The sequence below is a fragment of the Microcaecilia unicolor genome, chromosome 3 (genome assembly GCF_901765095.1).
Source record: "Microcaecilia unicolor chromosome 3, aMicUni1.1, whole genome shotgun sequence".
Classification (NCBI taxonomy): Eukaryota; Metazoa; Chordata; class Amphibia; order Gymnophiona; family Siphonopidae; genus Microcaecilia; species Microcaecilia unicolor.
The window spans coordinates 254,120,260-254,141,105 of record NC_044033.1 but is presented as its reverse complement, the minus strand read 5'-3'; the positions used below and the strand labels follow the sequence as shown (position 1 = coordinate 254,141,105).

At 44.0% G+C, this 20,846-nt stretch overlaps 1 protein-coding gene across 2 annotated transcripts; it reads left to right on the top strand.

Annotated features, from left to right (window-relative positions):
- Positions 1-24: 24 nt before the first annotated feature.
- Positions 25-19,808, top strand: PRPF31 (pre-mRNA processing factor 31). Of its 2 annotated transcripts, none has more exons than XM_030197883.1 (14): positions 25-53; positions 2,625-2,806; positions 3,529-3,589; positions 4,098-4,181; positions 4,459-4,556; positions 4,730-4,836; positions 5,193-5,362; positions 5,808-5,965; positions 6,067-6,156; positions 6,233-6,360; positions 16,571-16,643; positions 17,784-17,912; positions 18,314-18,412; positions 18,992-19,808. In XM_030197883.1, exons 2-14 carry the CDS (start codon positions 2,636-2,638, stop codon positions 19,115-19,117), a joined length of 1,494 nt encoding a protein of 497 aa, XP_030053743.1. In that variant the 5' UTR covers positions 25-53; positions 2,625-2,635; the 3' UTR covers positions 19,118-19,808. The 2 variants fall into 2 exon arrangements, with proteins under 2 accessions (XP_030053743.1, XP_030053742.1); XM_030197882.1 differs by having other exon boundaries at positions 31-125.
- The last annotated feature ends 1,038 nt before the right edge of the window (positions 19,809-20,846 follow it).

Sequence of the window (20,846 nt, the reverse complement as noted above, 5' to 3'; positions counted from 1 at the left end):
CCAGTTCCTTCTTTGCCTGCACCTACGGGATAGAGAGACCTTGGCTTTGTGTGGTAACTTTATCTTCTTGTCGTTGCTGCCGCTTCTCTCAGCGACTTGGGTGACAGCGAGCGGCTGGGTAGCAGGTGGGGAATCCAGACCCCCCCCCCCCCAAAAAAAAAAAGAAATCGATTCGAGTCGTGAATTGGACAGCACTATTGTGGACTTTTCCTCCAGGAACTTGTCCAAACCTTTTAACCCTTTAGTGTCCAGTGTTCTCATCAATCTGTTCCCATATGGCTTATTATGGGAACATTGGACACAAAAGGGTTGTAATTTTTTGTACCTATCCTTTTGGTTCTTTCTAATTTTAATTATTAATTTCTATGTAAATTGCAGGTTCTGTTTTGAATTTATGTATAAATTGCTTTCCCCCAATCCCCCCTCCTTTACCTTCCTACCTTTTCCTCCTCTGTTACATGTATATTGATATTCTTTCATTTGACTAATCCTTGTACATTGCATCTTTTATTTCTGTATCATTATAAATTCATAAAAAATTCATGACACAACAACAAACCCAGACAGGCCAACTGCAACGAGTTCCTCCAGTGCTTTAACTATCTGTTGAGTGAAAAAAAATATTTCCTCATATTTGTTTTAAAAGTGTTTCCCTGTGTTCCCCTACTCTTGGTACTTTTGGAACTAGTAAAAAACCTCGATCATATCCCACCTCATACGTCTCTTCCAAGCAGAAGAGTTCCAACCTCTTTAGCCTTTCCTCATGTAGTCCTTGCATAGTGTTGTGCCCTGCAGTAGCAGAAAGAACTAATGCACTTAATATTTTGGAGCATATTTGTAATCTATGAAGTGTGTCATCCAGCATTTCAGAGGCAAAAAGCAGTAAGCTCATTGCAGAGATTTAAAAAAAACGACTAGATTTTAAAATGTTCGCACAAATCTTTCAGAATAGACTTAGTTCCTTCTACCGTTGCAGGGTAGTATTGCAGTTGCTGGCTTTCTGTACGTTTGGCTATTGTAATTCATAATGCTTCGGCTCATTTTTGTGGGGCTTTGATGACAACTTCAGAAGTTGGAGAACGAGGCCAGTACCGGGCAGACTTCTGTGGTTTGTGCCCTGATTGTGGCTGCACAGATTTGGGTGGGCTCGAGTGAGGCTTTGACGACAGCTTCAGTAGCTGGAGAACAAGGCCAGGGCTGGGCAGACTTCTACGGTCTGTGTCCTGAAAATGGCAAGAACAAATCAAGATCAAGTATACATATTTGGTATCACATCATACCTTATGCAATGAGTGTATCTTGTTGGGCAGCCTGGAAGGACTGTACAGGTCTTTATGTGCTGTCATATTCATTACTTTCCAGTGGTATAGGGGTTGAGTTTGAAAATACTGATTTTGCATACATTTGGACTTAGGTGACATCACCTAATTTTTAATAGGACCTTAAAGATCCATAGGCTGGTGCAGTCACTTCTATAGGAAGGCACTTAATTATCGTATATACCATCAGTGAGACAGATGCATTTTGTTTAATCAAGAGAGCAGATATTTCTCAGTGGCCTGGAATAAGCTTTGCTTGGAAGGGGTTGGAATTCAGTTCAGGAAGAAGCTTAAGGTATTCTTCCAAAGGGTTGGAGTGGTAGCACCAGGTGGAAGTGAATAGAATAAGGAGAATCTGCTCAACACTCTGTTGCTTCACATAAAGAAGAATGGGGTGTCTGTTGTCTTTTATAGAAAATTTATTTTTATGACCTTCTATGTTAACTCGTTCATCATCTTGAGCTTTGTGATATGGTGGGTTATAAGCGATTGTAAATAAAATATTATTTTTCCGATAAGGCTTAGTCCTGGAAGATGTGAGAACTGGATCATCTTTGTTCTCTGGTTGAAATTGTACAGGCACTAACAAGCGGCTTCCTTTATGACAGGTGTGGAGAGTAATTGGTGCACATTTTAGCTGATCATATGTTCCTTTGCATGTTTGTCTTTTAATCTTTTTTTTTTTTTTAAGTACATAAGTACATAAGTAGTGCCATACTGGGAAAGACCAAAGGTCCATCTAGCCCAGCATCCTGTCACCGACAGTGGCCAATCCAGGTCAAGGGCACCTGGCACGCTCCCCCAACGTAAAAACATTCCAGACAAGTTATACCTAAAAATGCGGAATTTTTCCAAGTCCATTTAATAGCGGTCTATGGACTTGTCCTTTAGGAATCTATCTAACCCCTTTTTAAACTCCGTCAAGCTAACCGCCCGTACCACGTTCTCCGGCAACGAATTCCAGAGTCTAATTACACGTTGGGTGAAGAAAAATTTTCTCCGATTCGTTTTAAATTTACCACACTGTAGCTTCAACTCATGCCCTCTAGTCCTAGTATTTTTGGATAGCGTGAACAGTCGCTTCACATCCACCCGATCCATTCCACTCATTATTTTATACACTTCTATCATATCTCCCCTCAGCTGTCTCTTCTCCAAGCTAAAAAGCCCTAGCCTTCTCAGCCTCTCTTCATAGGAAAGTCGTCCCATCCCCACTATCATTTTCGTCGCCCTTCGCTGTACCTTTTCCAATTCTACTATATCTTTTTTGAGATATTTTTTCTTTTTTTCTTGTTCATTTTATAGGCACGTGAACAATGTCTCTGGCAGACGAGTTGCTGGCTGACCTGGAGGAGGCAGCCGAGGAAGAGGAAAACTTTGCAGATGAAGAGGATGAGCTGACCATAGAGGATGTACAGGAGGAAATGCAGGTGGACCTGAATGTGGATTCTGTGAAGAGTATCGCCAAGTTGTGGGACAGCAGGATGGTGAGAGACAACTCGGTCGCCTCCCTATTTGTTAACCTCATCTCTGTACTTTGTGAATGTTACCGGGATTGTACCTGGCTCAGTAAGATAAGAGAACTCATGAAAGACTTACCTATAGTTCATGGGTGTGGCTTGGATCTCTTTCAGGGAGAGAAAACTAACAACTTATAGCAGCAGCAACTTCAGAGAGCATTTTCCATCTCACAGATAGGCTGCAGAGAATACCTTCTCCTGCTTTAGACTTAGTCCCGCCCACCCCTAGAGTGACATGTCTTATATAACCTCCCTATCAACCCACTCATTACTTTTACCTCACCCATTTCTATTCTTCTATCACTTTCTCCCACTACTCCAACCAGAGTTACACCTAATCACACTGACCACCCTTCAACATCTTCAGTCCTTCTGTGACTGTTCTCTTGTGCTTGACTGCTTAAATATTAAATGCTTTACTTTTTGTCTATTTAGATTGTAAGCTCTTTGAGCAGGGACTGTCTTTCTTCTGTGTTTGTACAGCGCTGCATACACTTTGTAGCGCTCTAGAAATGTTAAATAGTAGTAGTAGTTGCGATAATGAAAGGGAAGGCTGACAGCTATCAGCAATTCATGGTAGTCAGTGGAGGCCTTTTGCCTCGGAGATCTCCTTAACATTGCTACACTCATCTACATTCTTGCATTGCCTTGCTGTCTCACCATCTCTTAGTCTATCTTTTTTTCTTTAGTTTGCTGAGATCCTGGAAAAGATTGACGAGTATGTCTCCAAGCAGCCAAAGTCCTCTGAAGGTGGGTGACGGGAGCATTACTGGGCTTTGTTCTGGCAGTACTGTGTCTCCTGTGAGACACTTTCAAAAGAAGCATGCAGGCTCGAGCGGGAGAGGAGTTCAGCAGAAGGCTAGTAGTTAGCCTTGCACAGTGTATGCCATCCATTAAGGGCAACAGTGTCTTGTGCTTGGAAGTGTCGTTAGGAGATCCGTTCTGAGGAGCGTAGACAGTGATACTGTTTGGATTATGTGTTAACAGGGATGGATATAAAATGTGGACTAACCTTCTTTACTCTTGCATAAGCATCCTGAGGAGGGAGCTCTTGACCAGCAGCTTATTTTTTTGAAATTCAGCACAGGACTTGGCACTGATATTTTATTTAGATTAGATTATTTGTTCATACTGCACAGTTAGCAGCATCCGGACAGTAGTGCTCGGAAGTTGGCACTAGCAGAAGGGAGGGATGTGCAGAAATGTTTGGAAAATGCAGAGTCCTCTGCTACGCTCAGCCTGTTCTCTGCCCTTCCAGTGATGGGACCTGTAGAGGCGGCTCCTGAGTACAGAGTCATCGTGGATGCAAATAATCTGACGGTGGAGATCGAGAATGAGCTGAGTAGGTAACTTCCAGGTGCAGGAGGGCTGAATGGTGCTAAGTGTGAGATTTGTACCTTGCTAGAACAGGAGGTGGGAGTTTGCCCCGGGCACAGGATGAGCCATGTACCCTTTTGACCCTTCCCATTCTGACTAATGTTGAGTTTTGCATACTAGTGGGGCAGCAGACTGACAAAATATATATATATATATATATATATATATTTGGTTCCCAAAAAATGGTATCTGATATGAAATTTGTTTCCTTCTCCCCTCTTTTTTTTTTTTTTTTTTTTTAGATATTATTCACAAGTTTATCCGGGATAAATATTCCAAGCGGTTTCCAGAGCTGGAGTCATTGGTTCCCAATGCTCTGGACTACATCAGAACAGTGAAGGTGAGAGGAGGGAACCTCATACCAAGGGGTGAAACGGGTGGGAGCTGTGCAGATGTTTAAGCAGGAGCCTGGTAACAACCCTCCTGGTCAGCATCTGTCCTGTGGCATTACAGAAGCAGTAGTGTGAAGGGAGCTGGGCAGGTGAACAGTGTCAGTTTTTCTGTCTGTTTTAGGAGCTGGGGAACTGTTTGGACAAATGTAAGAACAATGAGAAACTGCAGCAGATACTGACCAATGCCACCATCATGGTCGTGAGCGTGACTGCCTCCACCACCCAAGGGTAGGATGTTCACCACACCGGGCTTGCTGACCATCTCCCCATTGTGGTCCTTGGGATAGTAAGAAAGGGGGCTGAAAGCCACACAGTAAGGAAAAGGTGGAAATGGAATGGGCTTCTCTGTCTAGGCCACTGGTTCTTAACCCACTCCTTGGGACATACCCAGCCATTCAGGTTTTCAGAATATCCGTACTGATTATGTATGACAGAGGATTTGCTTAGAATGCAAATTTATCTCATACATATTCATTGTGGATAAGGAATAGAATGTGACCCTGCCTGAATTCCCTGTCCCTTCCTTAATGTGCAGCTGGTTTCCTCCTCTTGTGTCTGAATCTCCCATTCTCACTCCTTTGTAGGCAGCAGCTGACAGAGGAGGAACTGGAGCGTATTGAGGAGGCCTGTGACATGGCACTGGAGCTGAACCAATCCAAACACTGCATTTATGAGTACGTGGAGTCCCGCATGTCTTTCATCGCTCCTAACCTGTCCATCATCGTCGGAGCCTCCACTGCTGCCAAGATCATGGGTGAGCAACTGCGCATTGACCTGACTTCCCACCAGCACTGAGCTTGTCTACTTTGGCATGTTCTCTCATGGGCTACCGTTTGCCACCAGAAAGGGCCAAGAAACAATCTGTTTTACTTCTGAAAGCCTCTACCGTTTTTCTTAGAAGGTGTGCTGCCTGCATCCCTGTAAAAATGAGCGAGGCCACTTTCCTAAAAAGAGTTTGTCTTGTTGAGGTGTTGGCAAATGAGGGAAGATGGATAGCCTGTTGCCCTTCCCACACTAATTGTAATGTGCGGTTGGGGGGCTCCTCTTGAACCATAGCGCTGTTTGGAGTTGCTCTGTACTTCAGAGATGGATAAATCCAGGCAGTAGTCTGGTCTCTGCTGCCTTCACAGAGAAGGTTTTGTTATAATGAGCTTTGGGGAAAGAGACACACACCTTTCTCTTTCTCTCTCTCTCTCTAGGAATTGCAGGTGGTCTCACTAATCTCTCGAAGATGCCTGCCTGTAATGTGATGCTGCTGGGGGCACAGAGGCGGACCTTGTCTGGTTTCTCCAGCACCTCAGTGCTGCCCCACACAGGGTACATCTATCATAGTGACATCGTGCAGTCTCTGCCCCCTGTGAGTTACAGGTCTTGAGTCATGTTACCCGCTGTCTCAGAGATTCACACTTCCTGATGTTTTTGGTTGTTGTTGTTTTTTTGTTTTTCTTGCCTCTGCAGGATCTGCGCAGGAAGGCTGCCCGTCTGGTCGCTTCTAAGTGTACATTGGCAGCAAGGGTGGACAGCTTCCATGAGCACCCCGAGGGAAAGGTATGAGTCGAGACAGATGAGCTGCTTCAGTTTTTCTGTGGTCAGTCATGTTCACCCCTGGCTCCTTTTCTGGTAGGTTGGTTATGACCTGAAGGAAGAGGTCGAGAGGAAGTTTGACAAGTGGCAGGAGCCCCCTCCGGTGAAGCAGGTGAAACCGCTGCCAGCACCACTGGATGGACAGAGGAAGAAGCGAGGTGGGCGTAGGTGAGAGGTGTAGAGGCAACTGCCATTCTGGTATCCTATGGCACTGCTGGTGGGCCCTAGGGTTCAAGGTAACCAAAAAGGAGTAGAGTAGGAGGGTAGGCACTTCCATTGACACAAGGGAGACAGATGATCCTTATACACAACGTTTATTCGAAGTACACCAAAAAGACTCGACACGGTTTATTTGCGGTGTTACGGCGAGTAGGTATTACAGGGAGATACTTAGCCTGGCTCCAACTCCTATACAAAGGCCCTTTAGCCACATTAAAAATTAATGGAGCATATACTAAAACGTTTAACCTAGGGCGAGGGACCCGACAGGGATGTGCGGTATCTCCGCTTCTTTTTGCCTTATATATAGAACCATTGGCCTGTCTGGTGAGGAAAGATAAGGAGGTTAGAGGGATAGTGAGAGGGTGGAGAGAACATAAACTTATGCTTCCTTAGCGTCCCTCCGGACCGGACCAGGATTGGACTGATGGGTTGTGCTCGCCTACCAGCAGGTGGAGACTGAGAAAAAACTCTGACTCTAGAGAGCCAATAGGAGCCCTGGCCATGTGACCTTAGCCTCAGTATTTTCTCAGTCTCCCAGCAGGTAGGAAGTGAGCCCATTAGTCTCTCTCCTTTTCTCTTTAGATATTACAGATATTTGTGATAATTCTTCTGTGCCTGGAATCTTATTTAGAGGCTTGACAGGGTTTCCTTTCTCTTCTTTCTTTGACAGCCTCGGGGGTGTTAAACTCGGGTGTCTCGAGTCCACCCCCCTTCCTCCCCATCTCCCTGGCTTAGCAGGGAAGGGCCGTCCCTTTCTCTGGAAAGGTGTACCGTCTTTGGGAGAGGCAGCCACTTTTAACAGGCAGCTGCTTTAAAAGAATTAAATCAAATAAAAGGAAATTCAAAGAAGCAGCCTTTCTTTCCCCAGACTTCTAACGAGCAGGCAGCTCCAGTGTTTTATTATGATTGAGGGGTTATAAAAAAAAAAAAAAAAACAGAAGAAAATAATTCAGTGTCTGTGACTTTAAACAGCGATTTTTCTCGTCAGATTTAATTTCCTCCATTTTCTTGCGTTTTGGCGGCGGCAGTTTAAACAAATGAAAAAAAAAAAAAAAAAAAGAAAGTTGCAAACCGCTTAAGCGCGGCCACCTGTTTTTTCCGATATGGCTTAAAAGTTCAAACAGCTGCATTCGGTCAGCGTCGCGCAGATCACGCAGCCGGAACGTGTAAATTTTGCTCTCCCTTCAAGGTTTCTTCGGGTCCGGTGCTGCCTCCGGTTTTTTCGGGGCCTTTTTCGCCGGCTGTTGTTTCTTCGCCGTTCCACTGGGCTCCGCTTGTTCGGAGGTGTTGGGCGCGCTGTCGACGATCGCCACGGGGCCAGTGGCGCGAACGGCGGCCATTTTGTTTCTCCCTCCATCTTATCAGTCAGGGATCTCTCTGCTGAAGGTAAGGCTGCAGTTCATAGAGCAGTTCGGCTCCAAGATGTGTACACTTTTGTATGTGCTGAACGGCGTATTCTAAAATGCTCTTCACATCAGCAGGCAATATTTGGTTGAAAGGGGGCTCCTTTCATATATGGATATATAACAAGCTTTTCTTCTTTTAAATTTCTATGTATCACGGGGCTGTTAACACTAGTTTTTTCTGGTGTTCAGTCATTTTTCATTGCCTGGTGGAAAATCTACATCTTATCATAATATCATAATTCATTTCAAGCATTTTCCTCAATAGCTGTAGTATTATACAGTGTTTTAAGAACTTTAGAAACTTTCTCTATAGGCATAGAGTAAATTTCTGTCTGTCTCATTCCCTGGTGAATAGGACTACATTGTCTAAGAGTCAATTGATTGATACTTTGCAATTCTGACCATAATATCTTAGTCCCTTTCAAGCATTTTACTCCATGCCTATGATGTTATATAGTGTTTTAAGAACTTAACAGACAATCACTCTCAATGGCTGTAGTGTTATACAGTGCTTTCTTTTTCCGACTTTAAGAAGCCTTCTCTAGAGGCATACAGTATATTGTTCAGATGCCATAGGGATATATCAGCTCTTTCATATTCTCTGAGGGACAGTCCTGTCTACCAAGCTCCCAATCACTCAGCTGCCTTAGCAGGCATGCTTTATTCATGTCTTCCCTTCTTTTCCAACTGCCTTGAAGCCTCTCATATTTCATTTTAGCTTTCTTCTGGTTTTTACAGGACATATGGTCACTTAGAGAATAAAGTCATCCTTTCACTTAAAGATAGTGGACGGTCCTCAAACCATCTACTCGTGTTTGTCTCTACTCTATCAGTTCAGCATTGGCAGATTATAAACATCCTGGTTTGGTCCAGTATGCCTATACATACCATCTGCTATCTCTTCCTCTTCCTTAGAGACCTGATGTTACATCAAGCTTTCTTGAATTCAGATACAGTCTTGTCTACACTGCCTTCACCAAGTGGCTGTGGCACAACTTCACTTTTTTCGTTACAGGTAATTTCCAAGTTTGTCCTTTTTCATTTTCATTCTATGCGCCTTCACTCCAGAGTGTTCTTTCAATTGGAAGGGGATTCACTCACTTCCTGTGTATTTATGCCATAGGTACATAAGTATGGTTATGCTGGGTAAGGCCTAAAGTCCATCAAGTCCAGCATTCATATCTAATGGGCATAGGTACATAAGTTTTGCCATTCTGGGGAAGCTCAAATGTCCACCTTTCTACAGCCAGAACAGCATTAAAGGAAAAAGGAAAAAAAAAAAAAAAAAACCTCTCACGAGAGTATCGAACAGAAATCTCTGCTCCAAAAGCAAGGCTTTGCAGTAATTCTGCAAACTAACGCATACAATATTTGCCATGGCTGTTCACCACTAGGAACACTGGGGACTCTGGGCCTAGGTTCGGTGTTTTAACCTTAAAAACATGCTCAACATTCATATCTATTGGGTGTGAGTCTGGTACTACTACTACTACTTAACATTTCTAGAGCGCTACTAGGGTTACGCAGCGCTGTACAAATTAACAAAGAAGGACGTTCCCTGCTCAAAGGAGCTTACAATCTACATCTCAGTGAGGGAGGACGCATGACCGTGGTACGTGGATTAGTGTGGTATGTGGATTAGGGAGATCCAAGAAATTACAGGCCGGTGAATCAGACGTTCATACTGGGACAATTTTTTTCTGTCCGGAGCGTACTACCATAGCTGGTGGACTCCTATATTCAGAACTTTCTATATTCAGAACTTACCCAACTATGGAACGCCATAGAGAGAGGGTTGGAGTTTGTAGCCCTATTTAACTGGTGTCCTTGGTCACCCTTCCTCTTCTCCTCAGGATCCAGAGAATGGCTAGTTTTTTGCTTATGCATTAACCGGTCATTTCAGCAGTACTCTCTCTTCCGTTCTTTTATAGATCTAAGAGGATGTTCATTGCGCTCTTAGGGTCATTTCATTCTTACCTAGACGACTGCCTAATTGGAGAAAGTCTTATCAGCAGAGTTCTCAGGTCACGCACCGGGTGTTGCATTTCTTACAGTCTCTAGGTTGGGTGGTGATTGTAGCCAGGCCTCTCATTTGATCTCTCATTTGATCTCTCATCAGATATCTCTGATTTTCTCTTTGTTTAGTCAGGTTGGCGCACAGTCTTTTGTCTCCTCTGCAAACATCCCAGTTTATATTTTTCTTGGTGACCTTGGGCCTTCGGCCATTTCCTCGCTCTATTCTGCAGAATGCAATTTTACTTTCTAATGCCCAAGAAGGAATTTTCCTTCATCCTATTGCGAATCTCAGGGTCATCAATCGCGCTATTTAAGTGTCATCTAGTTATCTCAAGAACCTTAGTTCTGTCATTGGGATGCTTCGTGCAGTACACTTTTTGGCAGAAGCTTGTTTGTATATATTTTTTTTCTGGGGGACCTCAGCAATTCGTTTTACCTTCGGGTGAATTTTGTTTTCCCTACTGACAAACAAGGCGGAGAGAGCTATGTTGGTCCTTGCCATGGCAATGGGTTATGTCATCCGCCAAGGAGGAGTTAAGAGTATACTCTTGAGTTTGTACTCATTTTTTCTTAGTTGTGTCACCTTGCATTTAGGTGAATGGACTCTCATTTTTTCAGCCTTACTTCCTCACTGCGACACTTCAGGGCTATCTCTTTTTGCCTTCAGGCTCACGAACATTTCTTGCTTCTTCCGTTCAGCAGCAGTCTTGACGGAGACAGGGACAGATGCCAACATCCAGCAGGGGTTTTTCAACCTTCTTTATGCGTTTCTTCCGTTATCTCACTAGGTGTTTACGCAGAACCAAGGCATCCTTCTACATCCGGACCCCCAGTCACTCAAACTTATGGCGTGGTTACTGGGTCCGCAACATCTTTGATATTTTCGCAGGAAGTACTTCAAGTTTTAATTGCTTCCAGACAGAAATCTACATTAAAGTCCTATGAATCAAAGTGGCGACAGTTCACTCTGTGGTGCTCCTCTCGCCACTTCATTCCACAAACAGTATCCATTTTGCATGTTTTGGAATGTCTTCTGCATCTTGCGAAATCTTGTCTGTCTTGCTCATCCATTAGAGTTCATTTGGCAGCTCTATCAGTGATGCATGATACTGTTGACAACCGCACGCTTATGCAGCATCCACTGTCAAAGCGGTTTCTTAAAGGAGTCCTGCACCTGTACCCCCCGCTTCGTCCACCAGCTAGGTGAACTAGGTGAACAGACTCTTAAAGTTCTGTTTTCTAGTAGCCATAACTTTTTCTATAAAGTTTTCCTCTTCAAGCAGTGTTTCCTAGTAACCATTGCAGCAAGAAGATCTATGTGTGGAATACTTCTACGGTTGGTAACTTCTTTTCGGTCTGCTGTAGTTTAAAGTTTTCACCTTTCCCAATCGGTTTTTTCTTATTGGTTTTGTCCTTCTAGCCAGTAGGCGGAAAAGTTTTTCATTGTTTCTAACCCGCTATATCGCGAAGGATCAAGGAAATGAGAATGTCTATTTCTCTTCTCGCTGAGAGGGCAGTTCCACAGCGTATTACAACATATTCCACAACTTCAGAAGCGGGCTCTATTCTTACTACGGTGATTTTTGGTGCTCTCGGTGCACATTGGTAAGTTGGCAACTTAGTCCTAGTTTCATTTTATTTTGCTCATTGGGACACACTACATGTTAGTTGTCGCCAGGTGGCCTATGCAGCATGAACATTTCTCTGCAGTTTTCATAGGGTCCCTCCCTTCAGATTACTGCTTTGGTACTTCCCATCAGTCCAATCCTGGTCCGGTCCGGAGGGACGCTAAGGAAGGAGAAATTAGATCTTACCTGCTAATTTGCTTTCCTTTAGTCCCTCCGGACCGGACCAGGCCCCTCCCATGTTCTCTCTACTCTTTAGCTTCTTTTATTAAGTAGGAAGTGTATTCAGTAGGAAGTGTATTCATTCCTTTACGATTCGTGGAACAATACTATATATATACAGAACTTTACGTGGTCTATATCACTTCTCTGGTGGTTGCTGGTGAGCTCAATTGCTGGAATCTATCTATAAAACCTTAAATACGCCATACCACTTCTCTGGTGAGAGTTGTGGCTGAGCTCAGTTGCTGGAATATCTATAAAACCTTAAATATGATTTACCACTTTTCTGGTGAGAGTTGCTGGTAAGCTCAGTTGATGGAATATATATAAAATCTTAAGTGGGCCATACCACTTCTCTGGTGAGAGTTGCTGGTGAGCTATAAGACAAGTGAGCCATACCACTTCTCTGGTGAGAGTTGCGGGTGAGCTATATTATACGTGAGCCATACCACTTCTCTGGGGAGAGTTGCTGGTGAGCTATATTACATGTGAGCCATATCGCTTCTCTGGTGAGAGTTGCTGGTGAGCTATAGTACAAGTGAGCCATACCACTTCTCTGGTGAGAGTTGCTGGTGAGCTGTAATACATATCGGGCCATACCACTTCTCTGGTGAGAGTTGCTGGTGAGCTCTGATACTTGGCATTGCCGAGTGCTTTGTGGCTGCTAGGATTCCATACGGCACAGAAGGTCTTTCTTTCTTTCCTGCTTTGTTATTCAAATACTGAGGCTAAGGTCACATGGCCAGGGCTCCTATTGGCTCTCTAGAGTCAGAGTTTTTTCTCAGTCTCCACCTGCTGGTAGGCGAGCACAACCCATCAGTCCAATCCTGGTCCGGTCCGGAGGGACTAAAGGAAAGCAAATTAGCAGGTAAGATCTAATTTCTCCTTTTTGCTGACGATATTTTATTGACGTTAGCACAACCTGAAATTTCAGTAAAAAGGGTAATAGAACATATGACACACTATGGACAGTTATCCGGGTTTAAACCAAATCTAGCCAAATCTGTATTTCTTAATCTTACAGTAGCACCAGGAGATCTGCCGGGTCTTCGTGCAGCTTTCCCATTTGTTTGGGCGCAAAAATCCATTAGGTATCTAGGCATACAGATAACACCAAAGGTGGAGGACCTTTTTCTTGCTAATTTCCCTGGTAAGACAGAGGAGTTATTTAAAGAACTTGATGGCTGGGAAGGCCTTAATATTTCTTGGAAGGGCCGCATACACGATGTTAAGATGATGCTGCTTCCCAAATTACTATATCTCTTTCTGGCGCTACCTCTCCCAATCCCGGCCTCCTTCTTTGTTAAGCTAAATCGCAAAATCTTTGCGTATATCTGGAGGAAGCGCCCACCGAGGGTGCGACGAGCGATGATGTATCAACCCTATGAACGAGGAGGCATGGGAGTTCCCAATTTTTTCTTTATTATCAAGCAGCCCAACTAAGAGTATTGGCGGAGTGGACCCCTGGGGCCTCAAAGAAATGGTTGCATTGGGAGAGGGCGTGGCTACATAGGCGTGAGATTGAAGATATACTATGGATACCAGGGGGAGAACTAGCACATATCATAAAACAGATGCCTCTAGCTTTGAAACACCCGCTTATGACATGGTATCAGATTAGAAAACAAATGTTCCCGGAGAGGAACTATTATAGACAATCAGTGATCAGATGGGCAAAGGGATTCCCAATGGGAGGGTCAGAAAAGGTATTCGACACATGGGCTAAAGCGGGATTGCGTACATTGGGACAGGTTTGGAAGGAGGGAGAGTGGGTTAGCTTTGCAAATCTGCAAGAGGAGTATGGACTGGAGGAAAGGGATCTGGCCTACTACTGCTGCCTTCGGAACTTTGTTAAGAGGCGAGCACAAGAAGAGTTAGAGCTAGCTGAAACAGCCCTAGAATTAGCAATATGCAGGGGGGGCGGAAAGGGTAGTATCACTCGTATCTATCTAGCCCTATTGGGCCGTACAGACCCTCAGGTATTATACCATGCGAGATGGGAAAAGGCGCTGCAATACTCTTATCCTAAGGAGGTGTGGGTGAGGAATTATAAATACTTGCTCATATCTTCTTTAGCACAATCAGTAAATGAAAATGGGTTTAAAATGTTGTATTGGTGGTACTACACCCCCGTTAAACTACAAAAAATATATCTGGGTCTGACGGGACAATGCTGGTGGGAGTGTGGTCAAAGGGGGCACATTCCTTCATATATGGTGGGAATGCCCGAAAGCAAATGTATACTGGGCGAAAGTGGTGGAATTGGTCAATAAAGTAATCCAAAAGCCCTACCCAAATAGGGCAGAACAATGCCTACTCCACTTCCGGCCGATATCAATCCCTAGCTGGCAACATAGACTAGCGACCCAATACTTTGCAGCGGCCAAAATCGCATTAGCCAGGGCGTGGAAGCAAGTGGAAATGCCAACATTGCAGGTGGTGACGCAGAAAGTGGATTTCCTTTACCAAATGTCAAAGCTAACAGCATTACGAAGAGGGACTATGATGACCTTCACGAAAATATGGACGCTATATGAACAATTACAAGAGCAGGATCAATCACCACAGGTCTAGGGGGAGGGAATATACAAGGTGGGGGAATGGGAGGATTAACTATGTAATAGCTATATGATACTGTTTAGATGTCAATGTATCTTGAATGGTTAACAAAAATTAAAAAAAAAAAAAAAAAAGACTCGACACGGCACTGCTTCAGGAGTCTGAGGTGAAGGTGTATGTATTTGTAGAGAGACTGTGTAAAGCTCAATCAGAATGAACTGTAGACAACCAGAGTTACAAGAACACTGGTTCAAGTTTCAAGATCGCATGAAGTGTTCCGTCTGGTAAAATACCAGAAGGAAATGGACTGGTGTTCCTCCCACGTGGTTGATCCCCCCCTCATCGTCGGGCCATAAGTACATAAGTACATAAGTAGTGCCATACTGGGAAAGACCAAAGGTCCATCTAGCCCAGCATCCTGTCACCGACAGTGGCCAATCCAGGTCAAGGGCACCTGGCACGCTCCCCAAACGTAAAAACATTCCAGACAAGTTATACCTAAAAATGAGGAATTTTTCCAGTCCATTTAATAGCGGTCTATGGACTTGTCCTTTAGGAATCTATCTAACCCCTTTTTAAACTCCGTCAAGCTAACCGCCCGTACCACGTTCTCCGGCAATGAATTCCAGAGTCTAATTACACGTTGGGTGAAGAAAAATTTTCTCCGATTCGTTTTAAATTTACCACACTGTAGCTTCAACTCATGCCCTCTAGTCCTAGTATTTTTGGATAGCGTGAACAGTCGCTTCACATCCACCCGATCCATTCCACTCATTATTTTATACACTTCTATCATATCTCCCCTCAGCCGTCTCTTCTCCAAGCTGAAAAGCCCTAGCCTTCTCAGCCTCTCTTCATAGGAAAGTCGTCCCATCCCCACTATCATTTTCGTCGCCCTTCGCTGTACCTTTTCCAATTCTACTATATCTTTTTTGAGCTACGGAGACCAGTACTGAACACAATACTCCAGGTGCGGTCGCACCATGGAGCGATACAACGGCATTATAACATCCGCACACCTGGACTCCATACCCTTCCTAATAACACCCAACATTCTATTCGCTTTCCTAGCCGCAGCAGCACACTGAGCAGAAGGTTTCAGCGTATCATCGACGACGACACCCAGATCCCTTTCTTGATCCGTAACTCCTAACGCGGAACCTTGCAAGACGTAGCTATAATTCGGGTTCCTCTTACCCACATGCATCACTTTGCACTTGTCAACATTGAACTTCATCTGCCACTTGCACGCCCATTCTCCCAGTCTCGCAAGGTCCTCCTGTAATCGTTCACATTCCTCCTGCGACTTGACGACCCTGAATAATTTTGTGTCATCGGCGAATTTAATTACCTCACTAGTTATTCCCATCTCTAGGTCATTTATAAATACATTAAAAAGCAACGGACCCAGCACAGACCCCTGCGGGACCCCACTAACTACCCTCCTCCACTGAGAATACTGGCCACGCAATCCTACTCTCTGCTTCCTATCTTTCAACCAGTTCTTAATCCATAATAATACCCTACCTCCGATTCCATGACTCTGCAATTTCTTCAGGAGTCTTTCGTGCGGCACTTTGTCAAACGCCTTCTGAAAATCCAGATATACAATATCAACCGGCTCCCCATTGTCCACATGTTTGCTTACCCCCTCAAAAAAATGCATTAGATTGGTGAGGCAAGACTTCCCTTCACTAAATCCGTGCTGACTTTGTCTCATCAGTCCATGTTTTTGTATATGCTCTGCAATTTTATTCTTAATAATAGCCTCCACCATCTTGCCCGGCACCGACGTCAGACTCACCGGTCTATAATTTCCCGGATCTCCTCTGGAACCTTTCTTAAAAATCGGAGTAACATTGGCTACCCTCCAGTCTTCCGGTATTACACTCGATTTTAGGGACAGATTGCATATTTCTAACAGTAGCTCCGCAAGTTCATTTTTTAGTTCTATTAATACTCTGGGATGAATACCATAGGGTTCAGTGTATTGATAACCAGCCTTGGGTGGGCAGGAGGGAAAGGCCTGCTGTCTTGGTGAGGGCTGGATTCCCTGGTATGATCCTGGATCTACAGATGAAGAGTTTCTGTATTTGTGGAATGAACTGCATTACAAAAGAGAATCCAGTATTGGAGATATGTTAAGACTCCGCAACTTAAATGTGACGTGGAAGGGTGTGAAACTTCTAACCATCGGCAGTGGGTTAGCTGTTGGGAAATCTAACCTGGGAGCTGCATAGCAGGGGTGTACCCTACTCAGGAGGGGGTGTTCTGTCAATCTGTGAAGCTACCCACTCCCTAACTTGTTCCCCACTCCTCCTGCCACAGGTACCGGAAAATGAAGGAGCGCCTGGGGCTGACCGAGATCCGGAAGCAGGCCAACCGGATGAGCTTTGGCGAGGTGAGTATATGTTAAAACTGGAACTGAAGGGTTTAGGACTGTGGCCCCCTGGTTCCCTTCCTAAATTTTATAAAGGAGCAATATAATCCCCATTCACACCACTCAAAATAAAAACCAAAATACTTTAGAGTGGTTTAAAAACCGGATGTTCAGAAACTAATACCATTATTTAGTGGGTCTAACCCCAGCACATCTCCGGTCCGTCTGCACCTGCCGCTCGTGCTCTACACTAGCAACCTCCTCCCACCGACTGGGTCATAACTGCCTCTGGGCGATTCTTCCGCTCTCCAGTTATCCCCTATGATTTCTAGGTTGCTGGGGCCACACTCCCAGTGATCCCACAGTTCCCAGAAAGCACTCAGACCCAACACACAAACCACCAGGATTCTTTATCAGTCCAGACAAACAGAGCGAACAAACAATTTTGTTTATTCTCATAAAAAATGAACAGTGGAACAAAATAGTACAAATAGGCAATCAATAACAGGTAATTGAAATATGGATCAATTTTATAACACTAAGTAAACATTTACTTACTGGCTAAACACTACCTGGGAAGATGAGGATTTATAATTCACCGAGCCTTAGCAAAGAGATATGCCTCTCTCTCTCTCTGTTCCTGGCTAAGACTGAAGGCAAAATCAGTACACTCTAAAGGAAATGAGCTCCTGGGCCAATCACAGCCAAGTCAACAAGTCTCCTGCTGGCCAAATAGAAGAAATACACTTCAAGACATAATAAAATTGGAAAATATCTAATACATTTTACAGGTTTAAAACACACTGTTTCTTCACACTCTGATATATCTGGAAAGCAAAATGTTTTGTTTTTTTGCTTCTAAATTCAGAATTTCCCTTTCATAAGATGGGACCCTGTGCTTATGGGAAAAGGTTTTTTTCCCCCCCTCTTATACCTAGTATCTTTGTGTGCACAGTGTAATCACAAGGCCTCCTAGCTTCAGACACACTTGTGGCTGGTTTCTATTCCTTCTACCACCTTCTAGCCCTGCTTTGGACTAGCTCTAAACCAGGCTAGTAGTGAAGGGGATGAAGCTGGAATAATCAAGGACAGTACCAGTTACCCAACTTGTTTTCACATTGCTGTATTTTATTCCCCCCCCCCCCCCCCTCCATTTGCAAGATTGAAGAGGATGCGTACCAAGAAGACCTAGGGTTCAGCTTGGGACACCTGGGAAAATCGGGGAGTGGCAGGATCCGACAGGCACAGGTCAATGAGGCCACGAAGGCCCGAATCTCCAAAACACTGCAGGTAACGGGACCCTGGACTGTCCTTTCTTTGGGACCTTGTATTCACTCCAAAATCTTCTCTTCAGAGAGCGCAGTCTTTACACTGAGCACGGAACAAGTGGGTAGACTGCTCAGATCTACACTTCAGAAGGATATTCTGAAAATTCAGTAATAAGATGTAATGTATGTTTTGCACCAGTGTCTTCAACTTTTTGTGATGAGGTGGTAACTTTTTCAAAGCAATTTCAGTTCTAGTGTGTAACCTGAAATCCATTTTAATGCTAAACAAATCTATTATTGAGCTGTAGTGAGAGGGATCCTTTACCATCCCCAGTGAAGGGACAAGACATACGCGAGGGTCATCTGTTCTTTACCCCATTTTACCGTGTGTGTGTATATACTTTTTTTTTTTCTCATTACCAGCGCACTCTACAGAAGCAAAGCATGGTATATGGAGGGAAATCGACCATCCGGGACCGCTCCTCAGGGACAGCATCCAGTGTGGCCTTCACACCCCTACAGGTAAGGCAGGCCTCTTTCTGTCTGGTTGCTGGTTTATATCTCACTGTAGATATTGCATAGCTCAGAGCACCTGCTGTCGGGAGGATGCCAATGATGGATCAGAATGTTGGCATGTCCTAGGTGATGCCATGCCTTCCTTCTCCCTCATGGTGCACATTGAGGCCCAGAGGGGTGACCACACCACCTCCCCTACCGCCATAGCAACTTCTGTAAAGCCCCTGTTACATGGGCAGTTGGTAGAGAGGGTTTTTAGTTTTACCATGCACTTAAAGATGAAGACATACAGAAACATCTGAAGGCTATATCCTAGAACAGTAGAAATACAATCGGGGAAGGGTAGTATTAGAGAGGGAACAACGAGAGCTTGGGGTTTCTGAGCATTGAGATGCCTCTACCGTTTTCAGTGAAAGGCTCAATAATGTGGCTTTGGGCTCCCCTCTTGGGTAACTTGAACGCCTCTACCATCTTTTACGTCTCTCTGATGTGGAGGGGAGGTTAACAGGGTGTAGACTGAGCAGACAGTTTAATTCTCCAGCATTCCTGTCTAACAGTCAGCGTCTGTCTCTTTGGCAATTCTAGGGCTTGGAGATTGTGAATCCGCAGGCAGCTGAGAAGAAGGTGGCTGAAGCGAATCAGAAATATTTCTCCAGCATGGCTGAGTTCCTGAAAATCAAAGGGATGAAAAATAGCCCCATGCAAAAGTGAAGCCCACCTATGGGGTCAGTGGAGACACACCACCTGCTTCTGGTGTTAGTCCAGGAGCAGATGAACAGGTCACCTAAAAGTAAAAACAGATGTGAGATGGAGGAATTGCTCTGAGCTTGCTGGCATGGATGTTTCTGACGATAGCCACAGCAGTGAGGTGGGATTTCTCCAGCCATGCACGCAGGACAAGAAGAGAAGGCACTGAATAAAATGAATTTGGGTGATTTGTCTCTTAAGAGCTGTGCAGAGACTTACACTGTTACTCACTCCACCTCCCTCCCAGGAGGGGGTAGGCTGAATGTAAATGATGCTTCTTAGTTAGCTTAGGTAAATATTGTTTGTGGAGACAAATTTGTTTCTGTATTCCACTGTAAACTCGTAGGAAAACCTTCCTGGTTGAAAGGTTTTTAAGGTTCCAACTCTAGAAGTTAGAGACTTCTTAACTGAGATTGAGGAAAAGCTGGAACTGTTTAATTCATCAGACTCTCTTTAAAATGTGTAGCAGGGCGAGGCACTGAATTCTCGGTGGTTGTGCCTGACTGATCCTCATTGTGAGGGAGTCGTTGCTTCATTTAATTGTGTTATATGTGTACAGGGTGTGAAGGTTAACTGTAACAATTTTTAATTAAAAGCAGCTGCTGACCTACAGTAGTTGTCTTTCAGTGTTGAGTAAAAAGGTTTTCAAAGACGGGGGCAGGCTTGCTGACCGGTTTTAGATTTGCTTGACAGATTTGATCTAGTCCACATTACCCCATTCCACTCAGGGACTTCTCTTGCTTTTCTTACGGAATCCAGTTTGGAAATCAGAACTACATGCCCTTACATACAGCGGGGTAAAACGTGCACTTGAGAAACCCTATCAGGCAAACATGAAGTGAGTTTGCAACCTGGGCAGAGGAGGGTGCATATTAGAACTGACTGTGCACCTCTTTGTTAGAGTGCTGCTTACGCCTTGCTTTAGAAATCTTGAAGGAAAAGTTCCAACTGTGGCTTGCCATGCGCAGTAGCCCTTTTCTAAGTCCTAGAGAAAGAGGAAGCCAGTTGCTGAGACCCGTGGGGAAGTGTGAACACTTTACAGCTAGTCTTATGGATCAATTGCAATCAGTGTGTGCAAGCTTATTGTTTGAAAAGTGCTACATCGCACGTCTTAGAAAAGCAAATTGTTTGTTTCTAAGGGCTTTTCGGCACATGGAGGCATTTTACCAGTGCATGAACTGTGTAAAAAAAAAAAAAAAAAAAAAAAACCTGGACAGAAAAGCTTTAAAAACAAAGATCCTAAATTTTGTAATTAGTGCATCTCAGTAAAAATACAGGATACAATTCATACAGAATGTAACTTGAAAAGTCCAAGAAGAAAGGCAGATCAGGCTGTACAACCCTGCAGCAATATGTCTGTATTTGTATAAAAAGTAGAAGGGGATTGAGCCAAAACATTGATGAAGAAACATAAAATAAATCCACTTCTATGCAATTGTATGTATAGGTATATGTAAATATACTCTCGATTATCAGAATTCTTAACAGTCCTAGAATGGCAGTTGTGTATTTCCTTACTCAAAAAAAAATTTAAATGAGTAGTTAAAAGAATAAATTTTCTTGCATAAATGTATAGCCATGACTGCATGGTTGTGCTCTAATATACAAATTAGTGGATATTCAGATTTCATCAAAATTTTCTTACATTATATCACGAAAATTAGATGAAAATTTATTGCAAACTAAAAAAAGA